Genomic DNA, 26,840 nt, shown 5'->3' with positions numbered 1-26,840 from the left:
CTGAGGCACCCTGAAAAAGAAATTTAACTATTAAAAAAAGTAAATACTGTCCTTAGGGGGAAGGTGTAAGAGTTATAGAAGAAACAATAACTTTTGCCTGAAATCCACCATTCTCTCCTCAGCCACTCTACAAGGCTACCCCTAACAACACTGAGCTTGGCTTGGCCAAGGCAAGGCCTTGAAAGTTCTGAAACTTCTGCTTTGCTTACTCAAGAATCAAAACAAATCCTCTTACTACATTTCTTTAGAAATACTGAGCAAAAATAAATGGCTAGCATTCAGAAAATTTACATGTCACCCTTTGTATCACTGTTCAAACTGAAGAACCAGTCTAAAAACTAACACTAAAGAACTGGATAGAACACTGAAATCCTAACGAAGGCTGGAACGCCCTCTATCTATGACTTCATTTTCTGCCTTGGCAATAGGGTAGCTAACAGAAGAAAGATAAAAACAGAAAAGATGAGAATGTCTTATGCAGATAATGACCTTTAGTATTCTCTACTCACACAGCACGTATTCCTTACTGGGTACAAAATCCATGCAAAGCACAAGCTTTACCCAAAACAAAAAGTCCGTATCATGCAGCATATCATCCCCTGATGAAGCCTGTCCAAAACCCTAAGGCCAACTCGTGTTTTTTGTTTTGTTTTGTTTTAAATTTCTGGAGTTAGTAGCTGCATCATGCAAGGTGAGAAACATCATCATCAGAAGGCTGCAAAACCTCAAAGGCTAGGAAACATTTTTTGAAGGTTAGGCTCAGGGAAGCCATGATTAGATGTATACTTTTCAGGAAAAAAAGAAAGAAAACATTTCTAAATCTCGAAGGAAATACCTTTCTCAGTCTCATTGCAAGTACTTGACTGAGGAGGTCCAAAAAGGGCAAAAATAGGAAGAATCCCACATCAGCAAGTTTTACAGACTTGTCCGAGGATGTAGACTATGTCACATGGACAAAGACTATGCTCCAACTCCACCCGATGTGCAACTGTGGCCAATGGCTATGAACAGCAAACTGGTACAAGATGTGGTTGCATCACTGAGAGATCGTTTCCCACTTCTAGAAACACAGAGTCTGTGCCCAGCAATGCTGGTCGGAAGCTAGTCACCATGTCCTCATAAGGGGAAGACCATTTTCACTGACTCCAAAAGCAATTTGGATATTCAGTCTCACCAGCACAAGCTACAAATATATACTGACAAGAAAATAAATCCCACGCATACAGCTGGATCTGAAATGTTTTCTTTCCTCCTGTGAATCCTTACACAAAATAATGATTAATCATTATCTGGCCGTAAGCTTTACACACAGGAGGCACTTTTTTTTTTTTAATTAAGAATAGTGGATGGCGATAGACCTTCTGTTAAACAATTCATTGTTTGAAATTCAACTTCCCCTAAAACTCAAGGCTCAGTGATGGGTAAAAAGACATGCAACCAAGTCACCAGCCTCCTCAAGCTGGACACAAGGCATGCCTTGGCTGCAGAAAACACGTAATTAGCAGTTACACATTTTCATGCTGACAAACCAACGATTAACAAGGATGATTAGAGTCTGGATAGAACCAAAGCACAAGCTCTTTGCCTTTTGGATGCTGACTCAAAAGCCACAAGCACACACATTTCCCCATGACAGGGTCATACCGCTGGACTTCAGCTGCCTGGGTCTCTCCCGCTCCTGGACGGTAGACTTTGGCAGAAGTGGAGTAAGGCCTCGGGACTTGGTGGGTCTCATGTAGCCTTTCAAAGGTTCTGCCATTCGGCTTTTATCTTCCTTCTTCCCTTCTCCTGGTGCCTTTTGCTCAGACTTTTCGGTCATTTTGTCGGGGGCCTCCGAGATCTTATCTTTGGGTTCTGGGAGTTCCGGGTCCTTGGAAGTAGGCACTACGAACTTATCTACCGCCTGCGACGGAAGAGCTACAGCTCTGCCGTCTGAGAAATCTGACTGGAATTCTGGTGTTGCCGAGGAAGTATGTTCGGATTCAGTGATTTTAGAAGCCGGGCTAACTTCTTCCACTTTATTTTTTTCACTTTTTGGAGGCAAAAGGGCCCTATCTACCTCCTTATTCAAACTGTCTGGGTCCTTGGAATCTCGACTGTCAGCATTTTGGTCCTCACAGAAACTGGGCTTTTGTGCTTTGTCTTCCAGTAAGTCAGGGATTTGAACTGGAGCAGAACCTTCCTCAGGCTCTTTCTTTTTGTTAACTGAGTCTGTTGGAAAATTATTCCTATCTGCACATGCTTCTAGGATTCTGACCTCACCTGGTAGGCTCTGGTCTTCTACTGGCACTCCAGAAAGGTGTCCCTTTGCAAGCTCTGTGATTTTTTCTATTGAAGGCTTAGATGCAGCACTGGGCACTGACTCAGATCCTCCCAGCACAGGTCCTCCATTCATCCCTCCTTCATTCTTCATGGGATCAGCAAGCTCACCTTTATTCGTAAGACAGTTACCTCCCTGGCTCTTAACTGTTTCTACGGCTGCTGTAAAAGCGAGGGCAACCCCTCCTCCCATGCTTGCAGAAGGCCTAACAGCGGAGGGGGCCTTGGGTCTTTCCTGACCTGGGACTCCATCTTTGCTGCAATTATCTACCAATAATAATTTGGATATCTGGGCTGGAGAGGTCTCTTGCCCACTTTCTGCCAAGAGGTTTGGAAAAGAATCACCCTCCTTTACAACTTGAGAAGCACGAGTGGGCAGTCCTTCATGGGCTGCTGACTCCAGAGCCTCTGGAAGGGCTGACTTATTCATCAACCCTGGGAGTGTTCTGGGGCAGGTAAATGTGATATTTCTATTTTCGTCCACATAGCCCATTCCTTCAGTTCTGTGGTCCCCTGTGGTTTCCATGGGAACACGTATTTTTGATGCATCTATCGTATTCTCCAGAAGATGCTTCTCAGGAAAACTATTTTTAACCTTTTTACTTTTTCCATCACTGCTCCTTTCATTTGGTTTGTCAGCCACTGCAGCATGTCCCTTGGCTGCATCTGTCTTATTTTCTACAGACAGTGCTGAAGGGACAAATCCTGCCCCCTGGATTTGGTCTTGGCAGCTCACATCTGTCACCTTGGTAGCTGGTTCAATAACAGCGGAGTCCTTGACTATATTTGTCTTGTTCCCACCAAGAGCCCCAAGCTCAAAAGAATTAACCTCATCATTCCTCCCTTTTTGGTCACCTACTTCCACTGTGGGAATAGCTGATGTACATGGGGACAAAGGATCGTGATTTAAAGGGAAAGCAAGTCCTACGTCCTTGTTTTGATGAGGAGTACTCCCAGCATCTCTATCCTTCCCTACAAAAGGTGGGTTGGGGGTTTCTTCCTTGCTCTCCATTCTAGCAGGCTGTGTGGAATAATTATTTTTGAACTTTTTGTTTTTGCCCTCACTACTCCTTTTTTTAGGCTTTTCAGAAATCCAAGGAGCTGCCTCACTACCCATCCAAGGACATTTTCCTTCCTTGCTCTGGCTACTGACACCCCTACCGATGGCTGCGGCCCCTCTTTCTGTTCTAGCGCTGGAAGTCTGAGCTGTGCCTGACCCATTTCCCAAAGGAATCAACATGTGTGAGGCGCTGGCCCCCCAAGCGTCAGCCATCTCTGTAGGCTCCCCCATCACCACCCCCTCAGTGAGACTCACTATGGTCCCTGGTTGCTTTGAAGAACCCAGCTCCTCACTCTTCTCCCCAGCAGGCGTTCTTTCGGTTTTAGGGGCTGGCTCACTTGGCGCCAGAACAGCTGAGCCATCCTTCCAGCTGTCCACAAAAAACCGTGGCTCAGATCTTGCTCTTCCCTTCCCAGAACCGGCTCTCACCCTCCCAGAACCTGCCCTTGCCTTCCTGCTTCTGCCATCGCCTGCTATTCTCTGAGATGGCTCATTCTCTAGCCCAGGTGTCGGAACTAACATCTCGTCCTGCGGCTGCTTGGAAGCTAAGATGCTCATCTCTTGGCTTGGCTTGGGAAGAGCTTCCTTTGTTAGTTCTTTAATCCCTTCAGAAAACCCTGTCTGTTTGTCTTTCTGCAATTTAGTCACTTTACTTTCATCATTCCTTTCTTTTAGACTACTTCCTAACGAGGTACCTGCTGGCAAAGTGGGCACCAGATCAGGCAATTCTTTTGCTGCTGTGGGTTTTGAGTCCCCACCCATGGCCTCTTGGTCCAAGACAGGAGAGCAACCCTCTTTGGGTTTGATCTCCAAGGGAATTTCTACTTTGTGTGCAGAAACTTCTGTCAAAGGTTCTTTCAGACCAGGCGAGCCTACTGTCCGGCCTTCATCCACGGGAGTCTTCAGGTTGGGTATAGGCTCTGGTTTGCCTTCACCTAGCTGTAGCCATTTCTGGTCCTGGCCCAGTGGTACTGACTTGTTACCACTGACTTTCGCTTCTCTTCCTGGCTTGGGCTGAGAACTTCCTGCAGTTTTCAGGGGTTCTTCCAAAAGACACAAAGGAACACTGAGACTTTCTGAGACGAAGTTCTCAGCTACCAGTTTGGCGGCTCTGGACTCCACTTCACATTCCTTTTTTAAGTTTTCTCTGGACGCTAGTCCATATTCTGTGCCCACTGTGGGAGGCAGGGTGGGGAGAACCCCTGATTTCTCTGGGACTGCTGCAAAGGGATGACCTTTATGGTCGTCCACACTGTTGTCATCCCAAGGTCCCCCAGCTCGGGGTTGAGAATATCTCTTTTGCTTTGGTTTCTTCTTTTTTTTCTTCATCATTGGTGGACTTTCTATATTCCAGGCCTCCCTGCCAAGATCTCGCTTAGGTTCAAGGAAGTCAACATGAGTACTTTTCCTTTGGTTCCCAGGCTCACCATAAGTAGACGGACCAGAGACCCAACCCAACTCAGACAAAGAGCAGGGGCCCAGGCCAGGATTGAGAGTCTTCTGTGGAGAAGAGCCTCCCAGCAGCTCAGGCGGGGCCCTGGCAGGCCTGGGCCGAGGGGACCTGCGATCACTGGGTCTGCACACTTGTTTGCCTTGTGTGGGAGGGGTACCTGTAATACATGAAGTTGGCCAAAATTCCAAAAAAAAACTCCTTGTTATTGTTTCTTTAAAAAAAAAAAAAAGTCCATTTACTGACTCAGTTAAGTCTATTTTCACCAACCCACACACTAATTGATTTAGGAAAACAGGTTTTTTCTAAAGTATTTCTCACTCTTAACTGGAATTAGCAAATTAACTAAGATCATCATCTCAGGTAAAGAAAAAAATTCAAACAGAGATCTTCTAAACCTTCTATAATAAGTAGTGCCTGTAAATCTCATCTGATATTTATATTTGTCATTATTTTTAATAGGTACATAATTCTCAATTCCGCAACAAGATGGTAAACTCCTATCTCTTTCTGGTGACATTTGTTCATTAACTGAATGAAATATATATGATTTTGGACAGAACTTATAATTCTAAGAGTCTGTCACCAATATTATACTAATTACTTGTCAGGCTAACCAGATCAACTCTGGGAAACAGAACAGGAGGCCAGACTTATGCTATGGGGGGCGGGGGGGGGGGAGAAGAAAAGAAAAAAAGATACTGAATTAGTATTTTGGCCAAAGAAAAATCCTCATCATTCCAGAACCAAAGCCTCCTACTTTGAAAGACAAATGTGTTAGATTTCAATGTTCTGTTCCTAAATGTACTTCCTGAAAGACAGAAAAATATACATAATGCCCAGTAGGTAGAATTAGAACAATTAGGATAACCACCCTTAGAAAAGTTTCAGGAAATCAACTGCTCCAACCTCCTGTCGTCAAGTCAGTGCAGCACGGATTCGAGGTCCTGGAAAGAGTCCCACTAAGAGCAGGTCTAGGACAGCTTTTGTCAAGTCTGACCCAATGAAATGATTTCAGAAAACATTAGAACACTTATGTAGCACCATTTGTTCTTGCTTTCACCCTCCAATGTCCTCCAAATCCTACCCTTGATTTAACACCTCAGGTCAGTTACTGCTTCTCTCAAAAAAGTGCTAGGCTTTAGTACTCCACAACATTTATAATATTTAATTTGGCAATTAACCAGCAGCTATTTGGTGCTATCTCTTATACTATTTATTGAATTATTATATAAATCTTTGGTTTCAGAGTTCATGCCTGGCAACTTTCCTTACCATACAGGCTATGATATAACAACACAAGGGCAAGGACTCAGACTTAAATAATTAATGCCTCAGCATGGTGTACTTTGTACATGATAAGGACTTGATAAATCTTTATTGATGTATTGGTCACTAAAACAACATTTAAAAAGATCGAACTTTATTTAGCTCCTACTTGGGGCTAGACAGTATATAAGCACTACAGAATCTCAGTGACATAAGTCGTGGTCCCTGTCCTCAAGTGCACATTCTAATCAGTCGCAGAGAATCATTAAGCTGATAATCATACACACGTGCTTTGGGCTTACATCAAAAACGTAATCTTAAAGTTCACTGAATGACTGAACTCCAAGTTAGAAAGTACCTTGGAGCAATGCCTCTCCGAGTTCAGTGTATACAACAATTATCTGGAGAACTTGTTAAAATGCATATAAAGGTCTGAGGTGGAATCCAGGATGATGCATTTCTAACAGGCTCCCAAGCAATGCAGATGCTGTTGGGTCACGAAACACACTGTAACTAGCAAGGGCTTACTAGCAAAGGTTTATAGAACATTTGACCAACATATTCCTCTTACAGCTGAATAAACAGAGAAACAGGGAAGTTAAATAACCTGCCCAAGACCACACAGCATAGAATAGTGAACAGCTGAACTGAGTTAAAATTTAGATGTCTTGATGCGATAATTTTAAAATATGTAAGCAGCTTTCTGCCTAAACAAGATAAAAATCTGTCTAAGAAGGAGAATGGACTTCATAAACAATCGACCAAACATCGACCACCACCAACCCATTGCTCCCAGTCCAAGTGGTTTCAGAGAGTCCACTGGGTATCCCTCACTTACCTGAGGTCTCTGAAGGAAGCTCGGAAGGTTGACTACTGAATGGTTTCTTTTGCTCTTGTTTCTCTAACACAGAATCCTCCTCTGTCGGCAGGTTGGACTTTTGGCCCACGGCTGTGGCTGGATCTAAATGTAACAGCAAAAACCACACAGGTTTTAGAGCAGCACTACTTCAGCTATTTTTCCACCTTTCAAAAACTGGGAGCAGGAAGTTTTGGAGGAATGAGCTCCTCTGAGGGCAGCAGAGAAATGGAGTGGTGGCTGGAAGGTGAAGTTGGGAAACTGTTTTTGTTTTAAATGGGAAAAATAAATATTTGTGTGTTGGTGGGAATGATTCAATGGACAGGGGGAAAAACTGGTGAGTGGCAAGAAAGGAAATGGCTAGGGCATCCTAAAGTAGGGAAGAGGAGGTGGGGTCTAGGGGCAAAATGGAGATCGGCCACAATTAGGGGCAGGCAGAGACTAGGGATACAGTATACAAGTAGGTAGATGAGGTGGCAGAAGTCTGTGAACATTCTCTTTTATTGTTGAAATTACCAACAAGGAAAACAGATCAGCAGAGCAAGGAAAACAGATCGGCAGAGAAATAAGGAGGGAGATGTTGGAAACCGGAGGATGAAGGTGAGAAAGACAGTCTAGGAGAGCGGCAATGTGTGTAGACTTGCAAAATACAGTGTAATTGTCCTTATTTTATCTGGTTTGTCCCTCACCTTTCTGGTGAGACCCTGGGAGACAGAAATACAGAGTAAACATAAACCCATACCTGGAGAACTGATGAAAGTAGATGCAGCTGACTGCTCCTCATCCTTGAGAGATTTTAACTGGGACTCCTCACTTATTTCTTCCTGTGACCGCGCAATGTCCATGTCCTTAACTGGAACTGGTGCCACCTCTGTTTCTGAGAGTGCTGCAACATCCTTGGCTGGACTCACACTGTTGGCCAGAGTCACCTCTGTCCCAGGGAGCGGAGCCACATCCTTAGCCAGGGTTAACTCTGTTTCTGGAGGCTGAGGCACATCCTTGATCAGGGTTACTTCTGTTTCTGGGGGCACAGCCACATTCTCACCCAGGGCCATCTCTGTTTTTGGAGGTGAAACCATGTCCTTGCCCAGGGCCAATTCTGTTTCTTGGGGTGGAGCCACATCCTTGCCTAGGGCCATCTCTGGTTCTGGGGATGGAGCCATGTCCTTCATTAGAGCCTTTTCTGTAACTGGATGTGGAGCCATATCCTTGACTGGGGCCACCTTGGTTTCTGGGGGCAGTGCCACATCCTCGGTCGAGATCACCTTGGTTTCCAGAGGCAGCGCCATGTCCCCAGTCAGGGCCACCTCTGTCTCTGGGGACAAGGCCACCTCCTTGGCTGGGAATATTTCTGTGGATGACAGAACATCCTTAGCCAGTGCCACTTCTATTTCTGAGAGTGATACCACACCCTTGGCTGGGGCCATCTCTCTGTCTATGGGTGGTACCATGCCCTCATCTGGGGACACATCCATTTTTATAGGTGGGGCCCTCTCTGTTTCTTTGAATGGTAATACATCCGTGGCTGGGGCTACCTCTGTTTCTGTGGGCAGTACCATGTCCTTGGCTAAAGATACATTGGTTTCTGTGGACAATACAGCATCCTTAACCGGGGCTTCTTCTGTTTCTCTGTGTAGTACCATGTCCTTGACTAGGGCCATATCTGATCCGATAGGTGATTCCATGTCCCTAGCCAGTGTCACATCTGACTTGGTAGATGGTTCCGTGTCTTTAGCCAATGCCACCTCTGTTTCTGTGGCCTGTGCCATGTCCTTGGCTGGAGACATCTCTGTTTCTCTAGATGGTGCCATGTCAGCAGCCTTCAGTCCCATCCTGATTTCCAATGCTTCTGCTGATGCCCTCTCTCCTGCTGATGTCACTTCTACCTCTTCGGCCGGCTCTACGGGAAATAAGTTGGAAATTTAGGACCCATCATTGTGTGCTCGGAGCTCTGCATTCAAAACTTCTTTTCTGAGAGCATAGGAGTATCTAGATTTTGTGACCATTACACACTAAGCATGACCTAAAAAGCTGTCTAATTAATGTATTTGTGCCTACTCTCTGATAGTCCCAGTACTGAGAAGAACAGGATTTTGAGAGAGTAAAGAGTGGAGGAAGAAAGGAAAAGGAAAGAAAAAAACACAGGTTTAAAATCAACAACAACACAGGCACACAATTATTTTAGGAATGGGAACCTGTGGGACATCCAGAAAAAAACCTCCAAGTCCTGAGTATGCACTCAATTAAAAAGGGATTTTCTCTGCCCGTGAACTCCAAGTATTGTATTTCAACCACACCTTCATTCCTTCAGCTGTGAAATCAGTAATTAAAGGAATAAAAGCATTTGTGATAGTTCTGAAATTTTTATCTATACTGCTTTATGCTGCTAAAAATTAAGTCTGATGATTTAAATTGACTAAGATACTACAACCATTCAGTGATAAAGAGGGGTTGTAATAAGTTACCTGCTGTGGGCTGCAGAGGTTGTGTCACAGCCTCTGGGGAAATGAAGGATTCCAAGTGTGGAGAGTTTGGGGCTTCCACAGGCCACCCCTGAGGTCCAACACTTTCAGGAGCGAATGTGTCACAGGGAAACAGACCTAATATTGAAAACACAAACAAAGAGATTTTTGAAAACTGGGTCAATAATAGGGAGAAAAAGGCATATGATATTTAAAATCAGCTTTATACATCTGCCTTTGGCTCAGGTCATGATCCCAAGGTCCCGGGATAGAGCCCCATGTCGGGCTCCCTGCTTAGCGAGGAGCCTGCTTCTCTCTCTCCCTCTGCCCCTCCCCCTGCTCATGCGCGCTAATAAATGAATAAAATCTTCAAAAAAAATCAGCTTTATATATATTGCCATAGCGACACAGGACCAATGAAAAACAAAGCAAGAAAGTTTTAAAGTAAAAACCATTGACGTTCTTCAAGGTTTTGGCAAATTGTTAACTGGCTGTCATATCATTAGTCAGCATTGATTGGCTACCTTCTACATTGTATTGTGAAGAGTAAAAATACTGAAGACTGAATGCTAGCACCAATAAATATCACAAATGATACAAGATAACACATAGTAAGGAACTGAGTCTTGATTTCCTCATCTGTAAAATGAAATCAATGCCTCCCTCTGCAACATTACAATAGTTTTGTGAAAATGCTTTATAAATTATTAAGAAATAGACAAGTGTTAAGGGATTGTTATTACGCTGTGCTCTAAGACATAATAGGGGATTTACTATCACATGGTCCTTGCCAACAAGAGTATTACAATTTAGCTATAGAGGCAAGACAGACATGTATCAAATACTGTATAGTATGGACTAAGTTCTCTAATAGTTTAAAAACAACGATGAGGACCAGAACAGTGACAGAAGAGTTCAGAGGAGAAGCAAGAGCAGGAAGAGAGGAGAGAGTAGTCAATCTGAAGGATGGAGAACACTGAGCAAAAAGAAAGGTATGAAAACGCCAATAGGACAAGAATGTTTCTGTGACTACAAAATTAGCTGGATTCAAGTAGATGTTGCATACCAGAGAGGGAAAATAGGATTAGAACAAACAATGGAAGAAGGATTTGGAAAGCCAGAGAAATTTAGACTTGAGAGGAAAAAAAGAGTGTCTTAAGGTCTTAATGAAAATGAGATGATGAATACAGAACAGGGACCTAGTGACCAAATCAGCAGATATATGTGGAATGAATTTAAAAGGGAGCAGCTTAGGCATAAAGTGATAGGGGCTTTACATGGGCGAAGGCAGCAGAGGGAGCATAAAGGAAGAGAAGATGCTGTAAAGAAGTCAATGGGACTAAATGACTCACTGAAAGCTGAAAAGCATCAGGAGACTACACAGATAGCACATCAAGGTCAACCCATTTAACATCCTTCCCCCTAGAGATCTGCAGTCCAAAGAGAAGCATAAATACAACATATTATTAGCCATGATCTTTACAAATAGAAAATTATAAGCATTGTTGGAAGTGGGACTTATTAGTGATAGGTACTGAAGGAAACCTGAAAGTCACCACCAAAATATGCCTCTTTGACATAAAAATTATTTTGAGCTGAAGGCAAGTAGGGAGCGGTAAACCTAGAAAAACCTCTCCACTTTCTGCTTAAAGGCAGGATATAAATTCTCCACTTCCTGGAGACAGATTCTTACCAGCCCAGAGAGGGCACCAGAGGAATCTGCAGACAAACCTTACTCCATCAGTTCCCTCCCATGCATTTTCTTCTCACAGTTTGCCACTCAGGAAAGCCTAAAACTGCTTTCCTTTGTCCTGTCATTTCTTTACACATTTACTGTTCTTTGTTGAAGATACTAACCAAAATTCTAAGCTACCACTTTGCATCACTTTTCACCCGTATGGTAGATGCTGCATGTGTTAACAAAGTGTCTCCTGTTAATCTGTCTTTTTGTTTTAGAGTCCCAGCTGAAAACCTAAGATGGGAGGAAGTAACGTTTCACCTCCCCCACAGTATCCTGGCCACATTCATGTTAAAAGTTACACAAAACCAGGAATAAGGATACTACTAATTGAGAACTAAGATCTGTTTAATGTTTACTAATTACCAGATGCCATGAGAAGTGCTTTTACAAAATTTTATTTCATTATCACCACATCTTTAAGGTAGGAACTATTGCTGGCCCCATATGGTAAAGAAATCAAAGTTTAGAGAGGATATAATTTACCCAAGGTAATGAGCTACTAAAATGTGGAAAGAGAATCTGGCCCTATCATATCGTATTCAAGATCCCATGAGAGGAGGTGAGCAGACACTGAGCACCCCAACTGCTGAATTCTCTCCTGAGACCAATCTAGATAAAGCCTTCTTACAGCCAGAGCCAAAAAACATGACTTTGCCTAGTGGTTAACTTCAAAGGTGATGGGTAAAAGGCAACATTAATTGTTGGGAGTTAAGCAATAAATCCAGTTGAAGACATCATACCATAACTGTCTTGCAGGGGATCATTTTGTTCTGTAAATGCTGAAGCATTGGTTGTTCCACTGGGGAGAAAAAGAAAATCCTCCAGGCCATCATCATGGTGCATCTTAAAGGGATCTGCAAAAAAGAAGAAATTTAAAACTCATTCCCAGTAAATACAACTAAAAAGATTAGCATTCCTTATTCTATGATGAATATTGATTGGTTACATGTGTCATCAATAGAAGTTAAATAAATTGAGAAAATATGTAACTGAACATGGTAGAGACTACCTTCTTCCTTTGTTACAAGTTAAGAATATATAATCTCATACTCTCTTTTGATTCTCTGAATCAGCCAACAAATAAAAAACTAAAGGCACAACCAATGCTCAATTCTATAATATGCTAAGAGGTGAAATTACAGATATAATCAAACTCCAATATATATTTAGACATTCATTTTAGGTTATTAAGAAAAAAAAAAAGACAGCCAGACAAGTAAAAAAAGACATTTTCACCTCATTGGACATCATGAAGAAACCTACTTTTAAGAAGTTGTCTGAATGAGACAAGGTGAACAGCTGGCGTCTTCAGAATAGAGATAAACTCCAGAACCATGAGCTGCCATTCGTGAAGGCACTCAAAACGTCAGGGAAACTCTGTGCCGCCTTCTTTTTTTTTCTTTTTTAAGATTTTATTTATTTATTTGACAGAGAGACAGTGAGAGAAGGAACACAAGCAGGGGGAGGGGGAGAGGGAGAAGCAGGCCTCCTGTCGGGCAGGGAGCCTGATGTGGGACTGGATCCCAGGACCCTGGGACCATGACCTGAGCTGAAGGTAGACGCTTAATGACTGCGCCACCCAGGCGCCCCAACTCTGTACCTTCTTACATGAAAAAGAAAAGCAAAGCCAGTCAGGCCAAGCAAGAATTTTGCTACTAAGGGACACTTGTTCTGATGAGCTCTGGGTGTTATATGTAAGTGATGAATCACTAAATTCTACTCCTAAAACCAATATTACGCTAACAAGAATTTTTTTTAAAGATTTTATTTGTTTATTTGAGAGAGCACATAAGTGGGTGTGGAAGGGCAGAGGGAGGAAAAGCAGACTCCCTGCTGAGCAGGGAGCCTGATGCAGGGCTCAATCCCAATCATGACCTGAGCTGAAGGCAGACACTTAACTGACTGAGCCACCCAGGCGCCCCGAACTAACTAGAATTTAAATAAAATTATCCTGTGTGCTCACTGCTACTAGCAAGTCTACTTCCATCCTTGAGCAGACAGATCAGCATGTATTCCAACACAAGTAAAGGATACTCAGCCTTTAACTGTGGATACTGTTTCCAAATTTATTTAAAGTTGCCTCCTTTCTTTTTGATCTTTAGTCATGAAATGTTCACAAGAGCGGCGCCTGGGTGGCTCAGTCGTTAGGCATCTGCCTTGGGCTCAGGTCACGATCCCAGGGTCCTGGGATCGAGCCCCGCATTGGGCTCCCTGCTCAGCAGGAAGCCTGCTTCTCCCTCTCCCACTTCCCCTGCTTGTGTTCTCTGTCAAATAAATAAATAAAATCTTAAAAAAAAAAAAAAAAGAAAGAAAGAAGAAAAAGTTCACATTTCTGCCCTGATACAGAAATGAAATATTAAGAATTCCATAGTCAACAGATCTTTGAGAAATGGACTAAATGATTTGTGATTTAATCTTTCTGGAGATTAAATATTCTAGATGGGGAGATTTGTGATCTGCATGTTTTTTTATTCTGGGTACTAGAAATGGGGCTAATAGTATGTTTAGTCCCTGCCCAGTCATAGGAAAATTCTTTATTCTTTACCAGAGACAAAAAAAAAAAAAAAAAAAGAATTCTGCTTCTAAGAAGGCCTTCTCAAAATTAGCACACATCTGAATTACCCTGCAGCCTTAAAGAAACACTGATTGCTAGGCCCTAAGAATCTGCATTTCTAACTCATTCCTTGGTAGATGCTAGTGACTCGTTCCCTTAAGGTGCTTCATTTGTCAGAGGCAGATGCATAAAAGCCTAGGCCTTGGGACAGTGTTCATTCCTGTGGCTCTGAGGCAGCTGTACCACCCTCCTCTAGCAAGAGGTGGCAAGATCAGAGGAGACTGTGGCACTGGGAAGTGCGAACAGTGGAAGGCAAACTGAGAAACTGCTGGGGATGAAGGAGGACCCAAAGCTGCTTCTCGCGACCAGCAGGGGAGTTGGGCGATGAGAGAGATTATAACCATTCATGCCGCCTGGTACCCCGGGGTTTGGAAAGGCTCCTCTTAACACACTTCCACTGAAGGAAAACGCAACACCTAAACCATCAAGGACAGTAACTGCTGTACGGTTTGCATATTAGGATGGGAGACGTGCTACCTTGCATGTAAAAATGAATGGTTTTTACCAAGTTCTGTCATTTATTTATTATGTTTTTTCTGGATGCCTCTAATATGGCAGAGTCTGTGTGCTCTAAAAACCCAGAGATGCATAATAAGGTCAGGGCTGAGAACATTTAGCAGACGGATATTTTAGTTCAACTCAAAGAAGATCTTCACCTGATAAATATTTCAGCTGAGAACTAAAGGACCAAGTGGTTAAAGGGATGAAGACCTTTTCTCCGTATCCACATTCCCCCCCCTTAGTGACCTCATCTAATCTCACAGTTTAAAATTCTGTCCGTAAATTAATAACACTCAAATTTGTACCTCCAGCCATCTAGACCTCACCCCTTATTTCTTGATTTTCATATCAAATTGCCAATTCTTAATGTATAAAATAAAGCCAAAACATAACATGTTTCCCAAACTACCCCTCATACAATCTTCCCATCTCTAATGGCATTCTATCTTTTTAGTCAAAAACACTGGAGTCATCCTTAACTTCTCTCTTTCATATACCATTCCCAACTCGTAAGAAAATCCAGCTGAGCTGACCTTCAAAATGTCCCCCAGGATCTATTTTCCCCACCTCCACTGATTAGGGTGTCTCACAAGGCTATAGGTAGTCAAGGCACTGGCCAAGGCCGTGATCATCAGAAGACTTGACAGGGGCTGGAGAACCTGCCTACACAGCGGCTTATTTACTTACCTCTATTGACTAGAGGCCTCTGATTCTCCCCTACATGGGCCTCTGCATAGCAACTGGCTATCCCCAGGGTGAGTAAACCGAGAATAACCAAGATGGAAGCCACAGTGTCTTTTTATAACCTAATCTTAGAAATGACATACCATTATTTCTGCCATCTATTCTACTGACCACACAGACCAAGCCTATACGATGTGGGAGGTTACTACACAAAGGTGTGACTACCAGGAGCTGGGGATCATTGGAACCATCTTGGGGGCTGACTACCACAGTTGGCTTTCAAGACATTATACTCTTCTGAGTTTTCTCCCCTCAAAACTGGCCATTCCTTTGACGTTACTCTTGCTGGTTCCTCTTCTTCCTGACTTAAATTAGTAATTAAAAACGACTCACAAAGAAAATCTCTGGCTAAGATGGCTTCGCTGATCAATTCTACCAAACATTAAAAGAAGAATTAAAACTAATTCTTCATAAACTCTTCCAGAAAAACCTGAAGCAGGCAGAACACTTCCTAACTCATTCTCTGGTTGGTATTACCACAGAATGTTAACACCCTGATATTTCTCTGATACCAAAACTAGACAAAGACATCATAAGGAAACTACAGATCAGCATCTCTTCTAAACATGGATGCCAGAATCTTCAACAAATATGTTTATGAATGTGCCAGAAAATAACACAAATTATACGCCATGACTAAATGGGATTTATCCCAGGAATGCAAGACTGGTAACCAATGTAATATATACGTATCAGCAGAATAAAAATTAAAACCACATGATCATTTCAATAGATGCAGAAAAACCACTTGACAAAACCCAACACCCTTTCATGATAAATCAAGTACTTGACAAATTAGGAATAGAAGGCACCTTCTTTAATCTGATAAATGGCATCTGCAAAACACCCTCTGCTGACACCATACTTAATGGCCAAAGACTGGATGCTTTCCCTCTAAAGAAAGTAACAAAACAAGGATGTCTGCTCTCACCACTTCTAGTTAATCATTGTACTGAAGGTTCTAGCCAGGAAAATTAGGCAAGAAAAAGAAATAAAATGCATCAAGATTGGAAATGAGGAACTAAAACTACATTTGTAAGTGACATAGCATACATGTGGAAAATCCTAAGGAATCCACTAAAAAACTACTAGAACTAATTAATTGAGCAAGGCTGAAGATACAAGATCAACATACAAAAACCAATTGTATATCTATACCATCCCAAAGAATAATCTAAAAATGAAATTAAGAAAACAATTTCATTCATAGCATCAAAAAGAATAAAGTATTAGGAATAAATTTTATAAACAGGGATATAAAATTTATACTGTGAAAACTACAAAAATATCATTGAAAGAAATAAGATATAAATAAATGGAAAAACATTCTATGTTTATGGATTGAAAGACAATATTGTAAAGATAGCAAAACTCAATTTGATCTATAGGTTATATATATTTATAGATCTATAGATCTATAAATTCCTATAAGAATCCCAGCTGATCTCTTTATAGAAATTGACAAGCTGATTCTAAAATTCATATGGAATCACAAAAGATCCAGCCAAAACAGCTAAGATAATTAAAAAACAAAACAAACAAAAAACAAAAACAACAACCCAACCCCACAAAAGTGAGGAAAACTCACACCTCCTAACTGCAAAACTTACCACGAAGCTATAGTAAATCATGAAAGGATAGTACTGGCATTAGGACAGACAGACAGATCCAGTGGAACAGAACTAAGAGTTGATCAACAAAATTATGTATCTATGGTCAACAGATTTCAGCAAGGATGCCAAGACCATGAAATGGGCAAAGAACAGTTTTCAAAAAAATGCAGCTGGGACAACTGGATGTCAACATCCAAAATAATGAATGTGGATCTCTCTACCTCTCACCATATACAAAAATCAACTTACAATGGATCAAAGATCTTAATACAAGAGCTAAAAATATAAAATTTTTAGAAGAAAACATAAGGATAGGGGTGCCTGGGTAGCTCAGTTAAGCATCTGCCTTCGGCTCAGGTCATGATCCCAGGTCTGGGATAGAGTCCTGCATCAGGCTCCTTGCTCAGCGGGAAGCCTGCTTCTCCCTCTGCCTGCCGCTCCTCCTGCTCCTGCTTCTCTCTCTCTCTCTCAAATAAATAAAATCGTCAAAAAAAGAAAAAGAAAAACATAAGGATAAATGTTCATGACCTCAGATTTGGCAGTGGAGTCTTAGATGTAACACCAAAGCATGAGCAAAAAAAAAACAAAAACAAAAACAAACACCAAAGCATGAGCAACAAGAGAAAAACTAGATATATTGGACTTCATCAAAATAAAAAAACTTTTATGCATCAACGGGCACTATCAAGAAAATTAGGAGACAACCCACAAAATAGGAGAAAATATTTGCAAATCATAAATCTGATAAGGGTCTAGTATATAAAGAACTCTTACAGGACAACAACAAAAAAGATACACCAATTAAAATTGGGATAAGGATCTGAATACACGTTTCTCTTAAGGAAGATATACAAATAGTCAATAAACATATGAAAAATAAAAAGATAATGAACATCATTAGCCAACAGGAAAATGCAAATTAAAATCATAACAAGATGTACCACTTCAATCCCAACTAGGTTAGGTATAATTTTTCGAAAGGGAAAACAAGGATTTTAAGTATGTGGAGGAATTGCAAACCTAATCCACTACTGGTGGGAATATAAAATTGTACAGTTTCTTTGGAAAATAGTTGGGCAGTTCCTCAAATGATTAAACACTGAGTTATCAAGTGATCAGCAATACCAATCTAGGTATAAACCCAAGGGAAATGAAAATATATGTCTACACAAAAACCTGTACATGAATGTTTAAAACCGCATTAGTGACAACAGTAAAAGAAAAAAATGCAAACAACCTATATATTTATCAACTGATGAACAGATAAACAAAATGTGGTATATCCATACAATGGAATATTATGAGTTCCTCTGAAAGAATGAAGTACGGATGTGTACCACAAAATGCATGATCCTTGAAAACTTGCTAAGTGAAAAAGCCAGTCACAAAAGACCACATATGATTTCATTTATATAAAATGTCCAGAATAGGTAAATTTAGAGACAGTAGATTAGTGGTTGCTTATAAAAATGTTCTAAAGTTGATTCTGGTGATGGCTATACACACACACACACACACACACACACACACACACACACACACACACACCAATATACTAAAAATCCACTGAATTGTACACTTGATTTTGTTTCTTGAAGATTTTATTTATTTATCTGAGAGAGAGAGAGCATGAGTGGCGGGGGTGGAGGAGCAGAGGGAGAGGGAGAAGTGGATTTCCTGCTGAGCAGGGAGACCAACATGGGACTTGATCCCAGGACTCTGGGATCATGACCTGAGTTAAAAGCAGATGCTTAACCGACTGCGGCACCCAGGCGCCCCTGAATCGTACACTTTAAATAGGTGAACTGTATGGTATATGAATTATATCTTAATAAAGCGGTTTTTAAAAATTACCATATATTGAGAATAGCCAATAATTGGAAAATGGTATAGAACATCAAGTACTAGATTATTTGGAACGAGCTATGAGCACCTTGTAATAAGTTAGATGGTAAAAAAGAAGCCATATATAAGTGCAAACAAAAAAACTGAGCTCTCAACCTGGCATGGAGCCATTGATATTACTCCTTTGAGGTCCCACTGCAATCCATTCCTGCCACCATTTCCAGCTCTAGGCAACTACACATATGCTTTTTGTGTCTACAGAATAGTGTGATTTTATAGAAATTGGGTATGAGTCCTAGTCTTCCCTCCTGTCAAATGAGAATAATATATACTTGCAGAGTTAGGTAAGAAACACAGAAAATATGTATAAAAAGGCTCTAGCCCTGTGCCTGGCACACAAAACAGACATTCAACAAATGGTGCTACTATTACTGTATTAATTCCTTTTCGAAGAATTACGATTCTACGATACTACTGACCATTTAGTCTTCAATGAATATGAATTTCAGTTAAGTTACTGAAAACGGTCTTCGAAAGGGAGAGATATGGAGGGGCATGCGCATCAGAAGAAGGGACTGAGAGGAGAAAGGGTCAACTAAATGTTCAGGGCAAAGGGTTACACTCTGGTTGTGCTTTGCAAGCTATATTTAGGCTAAAACGTTTTATCTGAGTGGTGGCTACAAATTTTTCATGTTTATGTCATCACTCATACTGAACAGTCACAGGCAAGCCTGCACTTACCAGTTTGGGTAGGATTCACCAACTGTTGTGGTTCAAAGCAAAAGTTTGTGTTTTCTGGCCAGCTCTGGATGTTCTGATATCCCTGGTAGGCCATTTTCTCTTCAAGGAATGGAGTTGGAGAACCTTCAGACAGAAACACCAAACAGAAGTTACAAGGTATTACTGTCCTCTCCTCCACTAGAATTGAGTTTATTACTGTCTTCTCCTCCACTAGAATTGAGTTTCTTACTAGTATCACAGTTAGTACAATATGACAAAAATCATACCTACCTAGTGCATTTTCAAGAATTTTTTTTTTTTAATTTTAAGACAGAAAAACATAATCAAAATACTGGAAGTATACACCTGTTATAAAGTTAAAAACACCGCAGGCTATCTTCTGGGTATGGTATGTGAAAAGGTTAGTGATTTTTACCCACAAAAGAACAAGTACAAAATTTGACAAAACTGTCAACAGCAATCCATTTCAAGTCACCAAAATTTTTTTAAATGTCAGATCTAAATAAATGGAGAGATATATACTATGGTCATTAATAGAAGATTCAATATTGTTAAGATGGTGATTCTCAAACTGACAATAGAGTCAAGGCAATTACAGTTAAAAGTCCCAGCAGAATTTTCTGAAGGTGTCAAGAAGCTCATTCCATAATTTGTATGGAAATGCAAAAAAAAAAAAAGAGAGAGACAAAACAATTTTGAAGAAAAGAACACTAGAGGATTTAAATTATTTGATTTCAAAAGTACTACAAATGTATAATACTAAGTCAGTGTGGTATGGACAACACATTTGATAAATGGAGCAGAACAGAGTTCAGAAGGAAAACTATGTAAGTTGTGGACAACTGGTTTTTAACAGAGGTGCCAAGGTCATTCAATAGGGAAAGATAATTTTTTCAACCAATGATACAGAAACAACTGGTCACTTACCTCACACCATATGCAAAATCTAACTCCAAATAGATTAAGAACCTAAATGTAAACGGGTGAAAATAAAAGAACTTGTAGAAGAAAATATAGGAGAAAAAAAATCTCTGTGACCCTGGACTAGGCAAAGATTTCTTAGAAATGTCATCAAAGGCAGGATCCATATAAGGAAAAAAACTTGTGAACTGGACATCATCAAAACTTAAAACTTTTGCTTTTCAAAAATACCATTAAGAAAATGAAAAGAGAAGCCACAGACTGGGAGAAAATATTTGCAAATGACAAATCTAATAAAAGACCTGTATGCAGAAGAGATCAAAATCTCTTATAATTATACTTATGATCTACATTAGGTAAGTTTTACAAGAAACGAGTTCATTTATCACATTAAAAACGTAGGATTTATAAGTAACTTAAATATTGGCACATACTATGTGTTCAAAACCGTGTTTAAACATTTAATATGGGGGAAATAGCTACTTCAGTCTTTTTGCTTATTTTTGTTCATACTTACAACGAACAATGTGTAAAGTTTTAATCTTATTTCCCTCATATTTTGTTGTTCTGATCATATTTATTAAAATGTTATTCATCTGTTCAGTCTAATAATAAAAAATTAAGACTTGAAAAAAATCTCTTACAACACAATTATAAGTCAAGCAACTCAATTTTAAATGGGCAAAAGATTTCAAGACACCTTTTCATCAAAGACAATACACAAATGGGTAATACGCACATAAAAGAAGCTCATCATCATTAGTCGTTAGGGAAATGCAAATTGAAATCACCATGAGATGCCACTACACTACAGAACCACTAAATCAAAAAGATAGACAATACCAGGAGTTTGTGAGGATGTAGAGAAAAAGGAAATTTCTTTCATTCCTGGAGGGAATGTTAAATGGTACTACTTTAGAAATTAATTTCATGGTTTCCTTCTCTTCATGAACAGCTTAGTTGAGATATAAATTTACTGTTTTAAATAAGTGTAGAATCCAGGGGGTTTTAGTACATTCACTGAGTTATACAACCACCACCATCTAACTTCAAAACCTTTTTATTACTCCAAAATCCTATACGCATTCACCTTTCCCACCAGCCAACTGGTGGGAAAGTTTATATACTCATTCAAAATATATAGTTTATATATTCATCTGTTGACATCTGATTGTTTCCATTTTTGGCTATTGTTAAATAATGCTACTATGAACATTAAATACAGGTTTTTGTGTGGGAATGTTTCCAATTCTACTGGCTATATGCCTAACAGAATTTCTAGGTCATAGAGCAACTCGTATGTTTAACATTCTGAGGAACTGCCGAACTGTTTTTGCAAAGTGCTTACGCCATTTTACAATCCCAGCCAACAATGCGTGAGTTTCAATTTCTCCACATCTTCACCAACACTTGTTGATCTTTTTTATTTTAGCTATACCAGATGTGGGTGTGAAGTGTATGCCACTGTGGTTTTGATTTGCATTTCCCTAATGACTAGTGATGTTCTGCACATTTTCAATTGCTTATCAATCATTTGAATTTTTTTTTTTTTTAAGAAATGTCTATTCAAGGGGCGCCTGGGTGGTGCAGTTGGTTAAGCACCCAACTCTTAGTATGGCCTGGGTCGTGATCTCAGGGTTGTAAGATCAAGCCCTGCGTTGGGCTCCGCGCTCAGTGTGGAGTCTGCTTGAGATTCAATCTCTCTCTCAAATAAATAAATCTTAAAAAAAAAAGCCTATTTAACTCATTTACCTATTTTTTAACTGAGCTATTTGAGCTTTTTTAATTATTGAGATAGAAGATTCACTTTCTTTTTTTAATTCAAGCATAGTTAACATACAGTTATATTAGTTTCAGGTGTACAATATAATGATTCAACAATTCCATACATTACTCAGTGCTCATCACAAGAAGTGTACTCTTAATCGCCTTCACCTATTTCACCCATCCCCCCAACCCACCTTTCCTCTGGCAAGCACCAGTCTGTGCTCTGTATTTAAGGATGTGTTTTCTATCTTCGTTCGTTTCCTAAATTCCACATGAGTAAAATCATATCATATGTCTTTCTCTGACTGATTTAATTGCACTTGGCATTATACCTCTAGATCTAACCAAGATCCATTTTCTTGATGATGTCCTTGGGGCATAAAAAATTTTTAATTTTTATAAAGTCCATTTTTTTTAAAAGATTTTATTTATTTGACAGAGAGAGACAGTGAGAGCAGGAACACAAGCAGGGGGAGTGGGAGAGGGGGAAGCAGGCCTCCCGCTGAGCAGGGAGCCCAATGCGGGACTCGATCCCAGGACCCTGGGATCATGACCTGAGCCGAAGGCAGATGCTTAACGACTGAGCCACCCAGGCGCCCCTAAAGTCCATTTTTTTTTTTGAAGATTTTATTTTTAAATCATCTCTACACCCAATGTGGGGCTCAAACTTACAACTCCAAGATCAAGAGTCACATGCTCCTCTCACTGAGCCAGCCAGGCGCTCCGATAAAGTCTAATTTATCTGCTTTTCTTTTTTTTTTTTTAAAGATTTATTTATTTATTTGAGAGAGAGAATGAGATAGAGAGAGAGAACATGAGAGAGGGGAGGGTCAGAGGGAGAAGCAGACTCCCTGCCGAGCAGGGAGCCCGATGTGGGACTCGATCCCAGGACTCCAGGATCATGACCTGAGCTGAAGGGAGTGGCTTAACCGACTGAGCCACCCAGGCGCCCCTATCTGCTTTTCTTTTGCCACTTTTGCTTTGGAGTCCTAAGAAATCACTGGCTAATCCAAGTTCATAACGATCTATGCCCATGTTTTCTTCTAGGAGATTTTCCCTTTTACTTCTTATATTTAGGTCTATGATCCATTTTATTTTTTTATATGGTATTAGGTAGGGGTCCCAACTTCATTCTTTTGCAAATATAGATAATCCAATTTTCCCAGCCCCATTTGTTGAAAAGACTATAGTCGTCTCCCTTATTGGTGGGGGATATGTTCCAAGACCCTCCCCACCCCCATGGACACCTGAAACTACAGATAGTACTGAACCCTATATACACCATGTTTTTTCCTATTCATACATATCTATGATAAAGTTTAATTTATAAATTAGGTACAGCAAGAGGATTAACAACAATAACTAGTAATAAAATAGGACAATTATAACAATATACTGTAAGTAAGTTATATGAATGTGGTCTATCAAAAGATCTTATTGTACTATATTCACCCTTCTTGTGATGATGTGAGATGATAAAATGCCTGTGTGATGAGATGCACTGAGGGGAATGATGTAGGCACTGTGACGTAGTGTTAGGCTACTAATGACCTTCTGTTATGTCAGAAGGACTATCTGCTTCCATACTGCAGTTAACCACAAATATCTGAAGCCAGGGAAAGCAAAAACGTGGGTAAGGGGATACTACTGTATTCTTCCCCCACTGATTTATTTTGGCACCCTTGTTGAAAGATGCAACCTAGAAAGATGTCATTTCTATTTCTAGACTTCAACAGTTTCTTAAAATGTTCAACAGGTCTGACCCAGCAAATTCCTAGGTATCTACCCAAGAGAAATGAAAACACATTATCTATACAAAAACAAATATATTAATGTTCACAGCTGCATTATTCATAACAGCTAAAAATTAGAAATGCAATGTTCATCAACTGGTGAATGGATAAACAAAATAGGGTGCAAAAATACAGTGGAATATGATGCAGCTATAAATGGGAATGAACTACTGAAAACACTACAATATGGATGAGCCTTAAAAGCATTACGAAATGGGGCGCCTGGGTGGCTCAGTTGTTAAGCGTCTGCCTTCAGCTCAGGTCATGATCCCAGAGCCCTGGGATCAAGCCCCACACACTGGGCTCCCTGCTCCGCAGGGAGTGTGCTTCTCCCTCTCCCACTCCCCCTGCTTGTGTTCCCTTTCTCGCCGTGTCTCTGTCAAATAAATAAAATCTTAAAAAAAAAAAAAAGCATTATGAAATGTGAGAAAAGCAAGACACAAAAGACTAAATATTGTATAATTCTGTTTACATGAATTTTCTAGAAAAGACACTTTAAAGACAGGAAGTAGAATAGTGGTTGCCTAGACTGTAAGTAGGAATGGGAACTGAACACAAATGGGCCCAAGGGAACTCTTGAGGGTGATAAAAATATTCTAAAAATGGATTAGGGTGACTTTAGTATATATCTTCCTTGTTAGGGGTATGAACTTTTGTTGACAAGGGCATAAAAGTAAATGAAAGAAGTTTTGAAAGTCTGAATAGCCACAGTACCAAAGTTTAAAGTTTCTCTACTGTCTTCCTTCCGGAAAACAGACGAGGCCCTAAGGAAGATGTGGCTGGGAGAAGAAGGCTCTGCCACAGGATACTTATAAACAGTTCTACAGCTAATACACGGACCGCTAACCTCAAGGCAAAGTGGGAGTAAAAGTGACAGGACTCATTAGCAGCCAACTCATCAGGCTGCCTCTAGGTACAAATGGTCCCCTTCAAGGTTGCCCTTTATTTTCATGTTTCATAGAATCATTTAAATCTGATTTCACCTACATGTAGTGATTTGGGGGAAACGGAGAGAAGAATAAAACAAAATCATTTATCCTCGATTTACATTTACTCCTCTCCTGACAGACGATCTTGGATATCGGAAGATTTTTTTTTCTATAAACATTTTTACTTAAGCATAATAAATCTATGGATTTACTTTCCATGCCTACAAGAATGGAAGGTGGATAATATACTTTAATTTTAATTATTTAATTATCATTTTGTAACTAAAACTCTTATTATATAAGTAAAACACCAAATCCCTAAGAAACTTATCTGCTGGTAGGACAGTTAACATCACAAATGGCAAACCTCCTGGGTTCTGTGTCTTTTTTTTTTTTTAAGATTTTATTTATTTGTTTGTTTGTTTGTTTATTTATCAGAGAGAGAGAGAGAAAGAGAGAGAGAGCACAGGCAAGGGGAGGGGGCAGAGGGAGAAGCAGGCTCCCGAGGCAGACGCTTAACGACTGAGCCACCCAGCCAGGCATCCCCCCTGCGTTCTGTGTCTTAACCAGAGCCTCTAGCCGGAGTGGTTTCTCTCTGGAGGTTATTATGGGCATTGACCTGCATACAACTAAGAAACTTCTGCTGTAAGTAATAAGAAAAGGAATCACATCAATTCTTCAAAAGAAGATAGACTTTTTCCAAACTTTAAGCAATGTTTGTCACAACTGTCTTTTTAAGATGGAAACTGATCATCATAATTGTCTTTCATCAGTGACAGCTTACAATGGATCATACAGAGATAGGCCACACATAGCTATTCCCTAGGTCAGCTCTCACTAATTGACAAAGTACAAAAGTAGATGCCTCCTGTTATGGTACAACTTGGGGCAGGGGAGAAGAGAAAAACTTAGCAATACAGTTCAGATATGGAGGCTACTACCAGCAGGGATGTCAACACCCTGTAATGGGGTCCTGTATGTCTAAGCACCTCCAGAGGTTTGAATAATCAATTCTGTCTCCTCCAAGCACCTCTTCCTCCTTCTGTTCTTTCCCCCAGTATGCTTTCTTCTTTCTGTCCTTCCTTTAGCTTTAAGAGAGCCAACTTTGGTTTTAATTAATTTTTTTTAATTTTTGAGAGCGCACACATACAAGCATGCACACAAGCAGGTGGTGGGTGGGGAAAAGGGGAGGGAGATTTTTTTTTTTTTTTAAGATTTATTTTAGGGGCAACTTGGGTGGCTCAGTCAGTTAAGCATCTGCTTTCAGCTCAGGTCATGATCCCAGAATCCTGGGATCAAGCCACACGTCGAGCTCCCTGCTCAGCGTGGAACCTGTTTCTCCCTCCCCTCTGCTCCTCCCTGCTGCTTGCTCTCTATCCTGCTCTCTCTCTCAAATAAATAAATGAAGTCTTAAAAAAAAAAAAAAAGACCTATTTGAGAGAGAGAGGATAAAGAGCTTGCATGTAGAAGGGAGGAACAGAGGGAAAGAAAGTCTTAAGCAGACTCTGGACGGAGTGCAGAGCCCTTTTGCGGGGCTTGATCTCATGATCCTGAGATCAAAACCCCAGCTGAAACCAAGAGTTCCACACTTAACCATATGTGCCACCCAGGTGCCCTGGAGAGACAGAACCTTATGCAGGCTCCATGCCCATTGTGGAGCCCCACTCAGGGCTTGATCTCACGATGCTGAGATCATGACCTGAGCCAAAATCAAGAGTTGGGACATTTAACCCACTGAGCCACCCAGGTGCCCCAAGAGAGTCAACTTTAAACAGCATTTCAACACATGGGAGTTCTGCAGAGGTGACTGCTGTCAAATATGGTTCGTTGTGTGGTTTAATTTTCTGTAATACCTAATATGTATTCATCACTATTTCAGCATAGAGCCAATTTTATATAGACCACATACCTGTTTTTACACAGTCCTGGAGAAGTGGGGAAAATATTCAGCAGAGCCAAATACGAGTTGGGGCCGTGGTTAAGAATGGGAAAATAAGGAGCACATCAATTTGAACGAAAAAAGTTTATGGAGGACAGTTCTTCATAGAGGGCCGCTAGAGAATAGCTAGGATGTCAAAGGCCTTTTAAAAAGAGCACACCAAAAAGATTTGTCTGCCTATATCCCTTCCAAAGGGAACTGCCCTATTCCTTTCCAGGCAATCCTAGTGCAGAGGTCAATCATGGTGTTTCTGCTTTCCCAACCAAAGGAGTACAC

General features: G+C 40.6%; 1 protein-coding gene across 1 annotated transcript in view; it reads right to left on the bottom strand.

Moving 5' to 3' along the window:
• MAP4 (microtubule associated protein 4) overlaps positions 1-26,840 on the bottom strand; it is a 186,590-nt gene that overhangs the window by 43,646 nt on the left and 116,104 nt on the right. Inside the window, exons 4-9 of the mRNA XM_088028558.1 lie at positions 19,216-19,338; positions 11,898-12,011; positions 9,420-9,554; positions 7,697-8,854; positions 6,937-7,059; positions 1,645-4,989 (exon numbers count right to left, since the gene is read on the bottom strand). Of these exons, the coding sequence (XP_087884684.1) occupies positions 1,645-4,989; positions 6,937-7,059; positions 7,697-8,854; positions 9,420-9,554; positions 11,898-12,011; positions 19,216-19,338 (4,998 nt within the window). The remainder of the gene's footprint in view (positions 1-1,644; positions 4,990-6,936; positions 7,060-7,696; positions 8,855-9,419; positions 9,555-11,897; positions 12,012-19,215; positions 19,339-26,840) is intronic.

This window comes from Eumetopias jubatus, unplaced genomic scaffold (assembly GCF_037043125.1).
Source record: "Eumetopias jubatus isolate StellerSeaLion01/CBP00866 unplaced genomic scaffold, mEumJub1_p1.0 scaffold_1, whole genome shotgun sequence".
Classification (NCBI taxonomy): domain Eukaryota; kingdom Metazoa; phylum Chordata; class Mammalia; order Carnivora; family Otariidae; genus Eumetopias; species Eumetopias jubatus.
The sequence above is the reverse complement of the archived record's forward strand: the minus strand, read 5'-3'. Positions and strand labels throughout refer to the sequence as shown.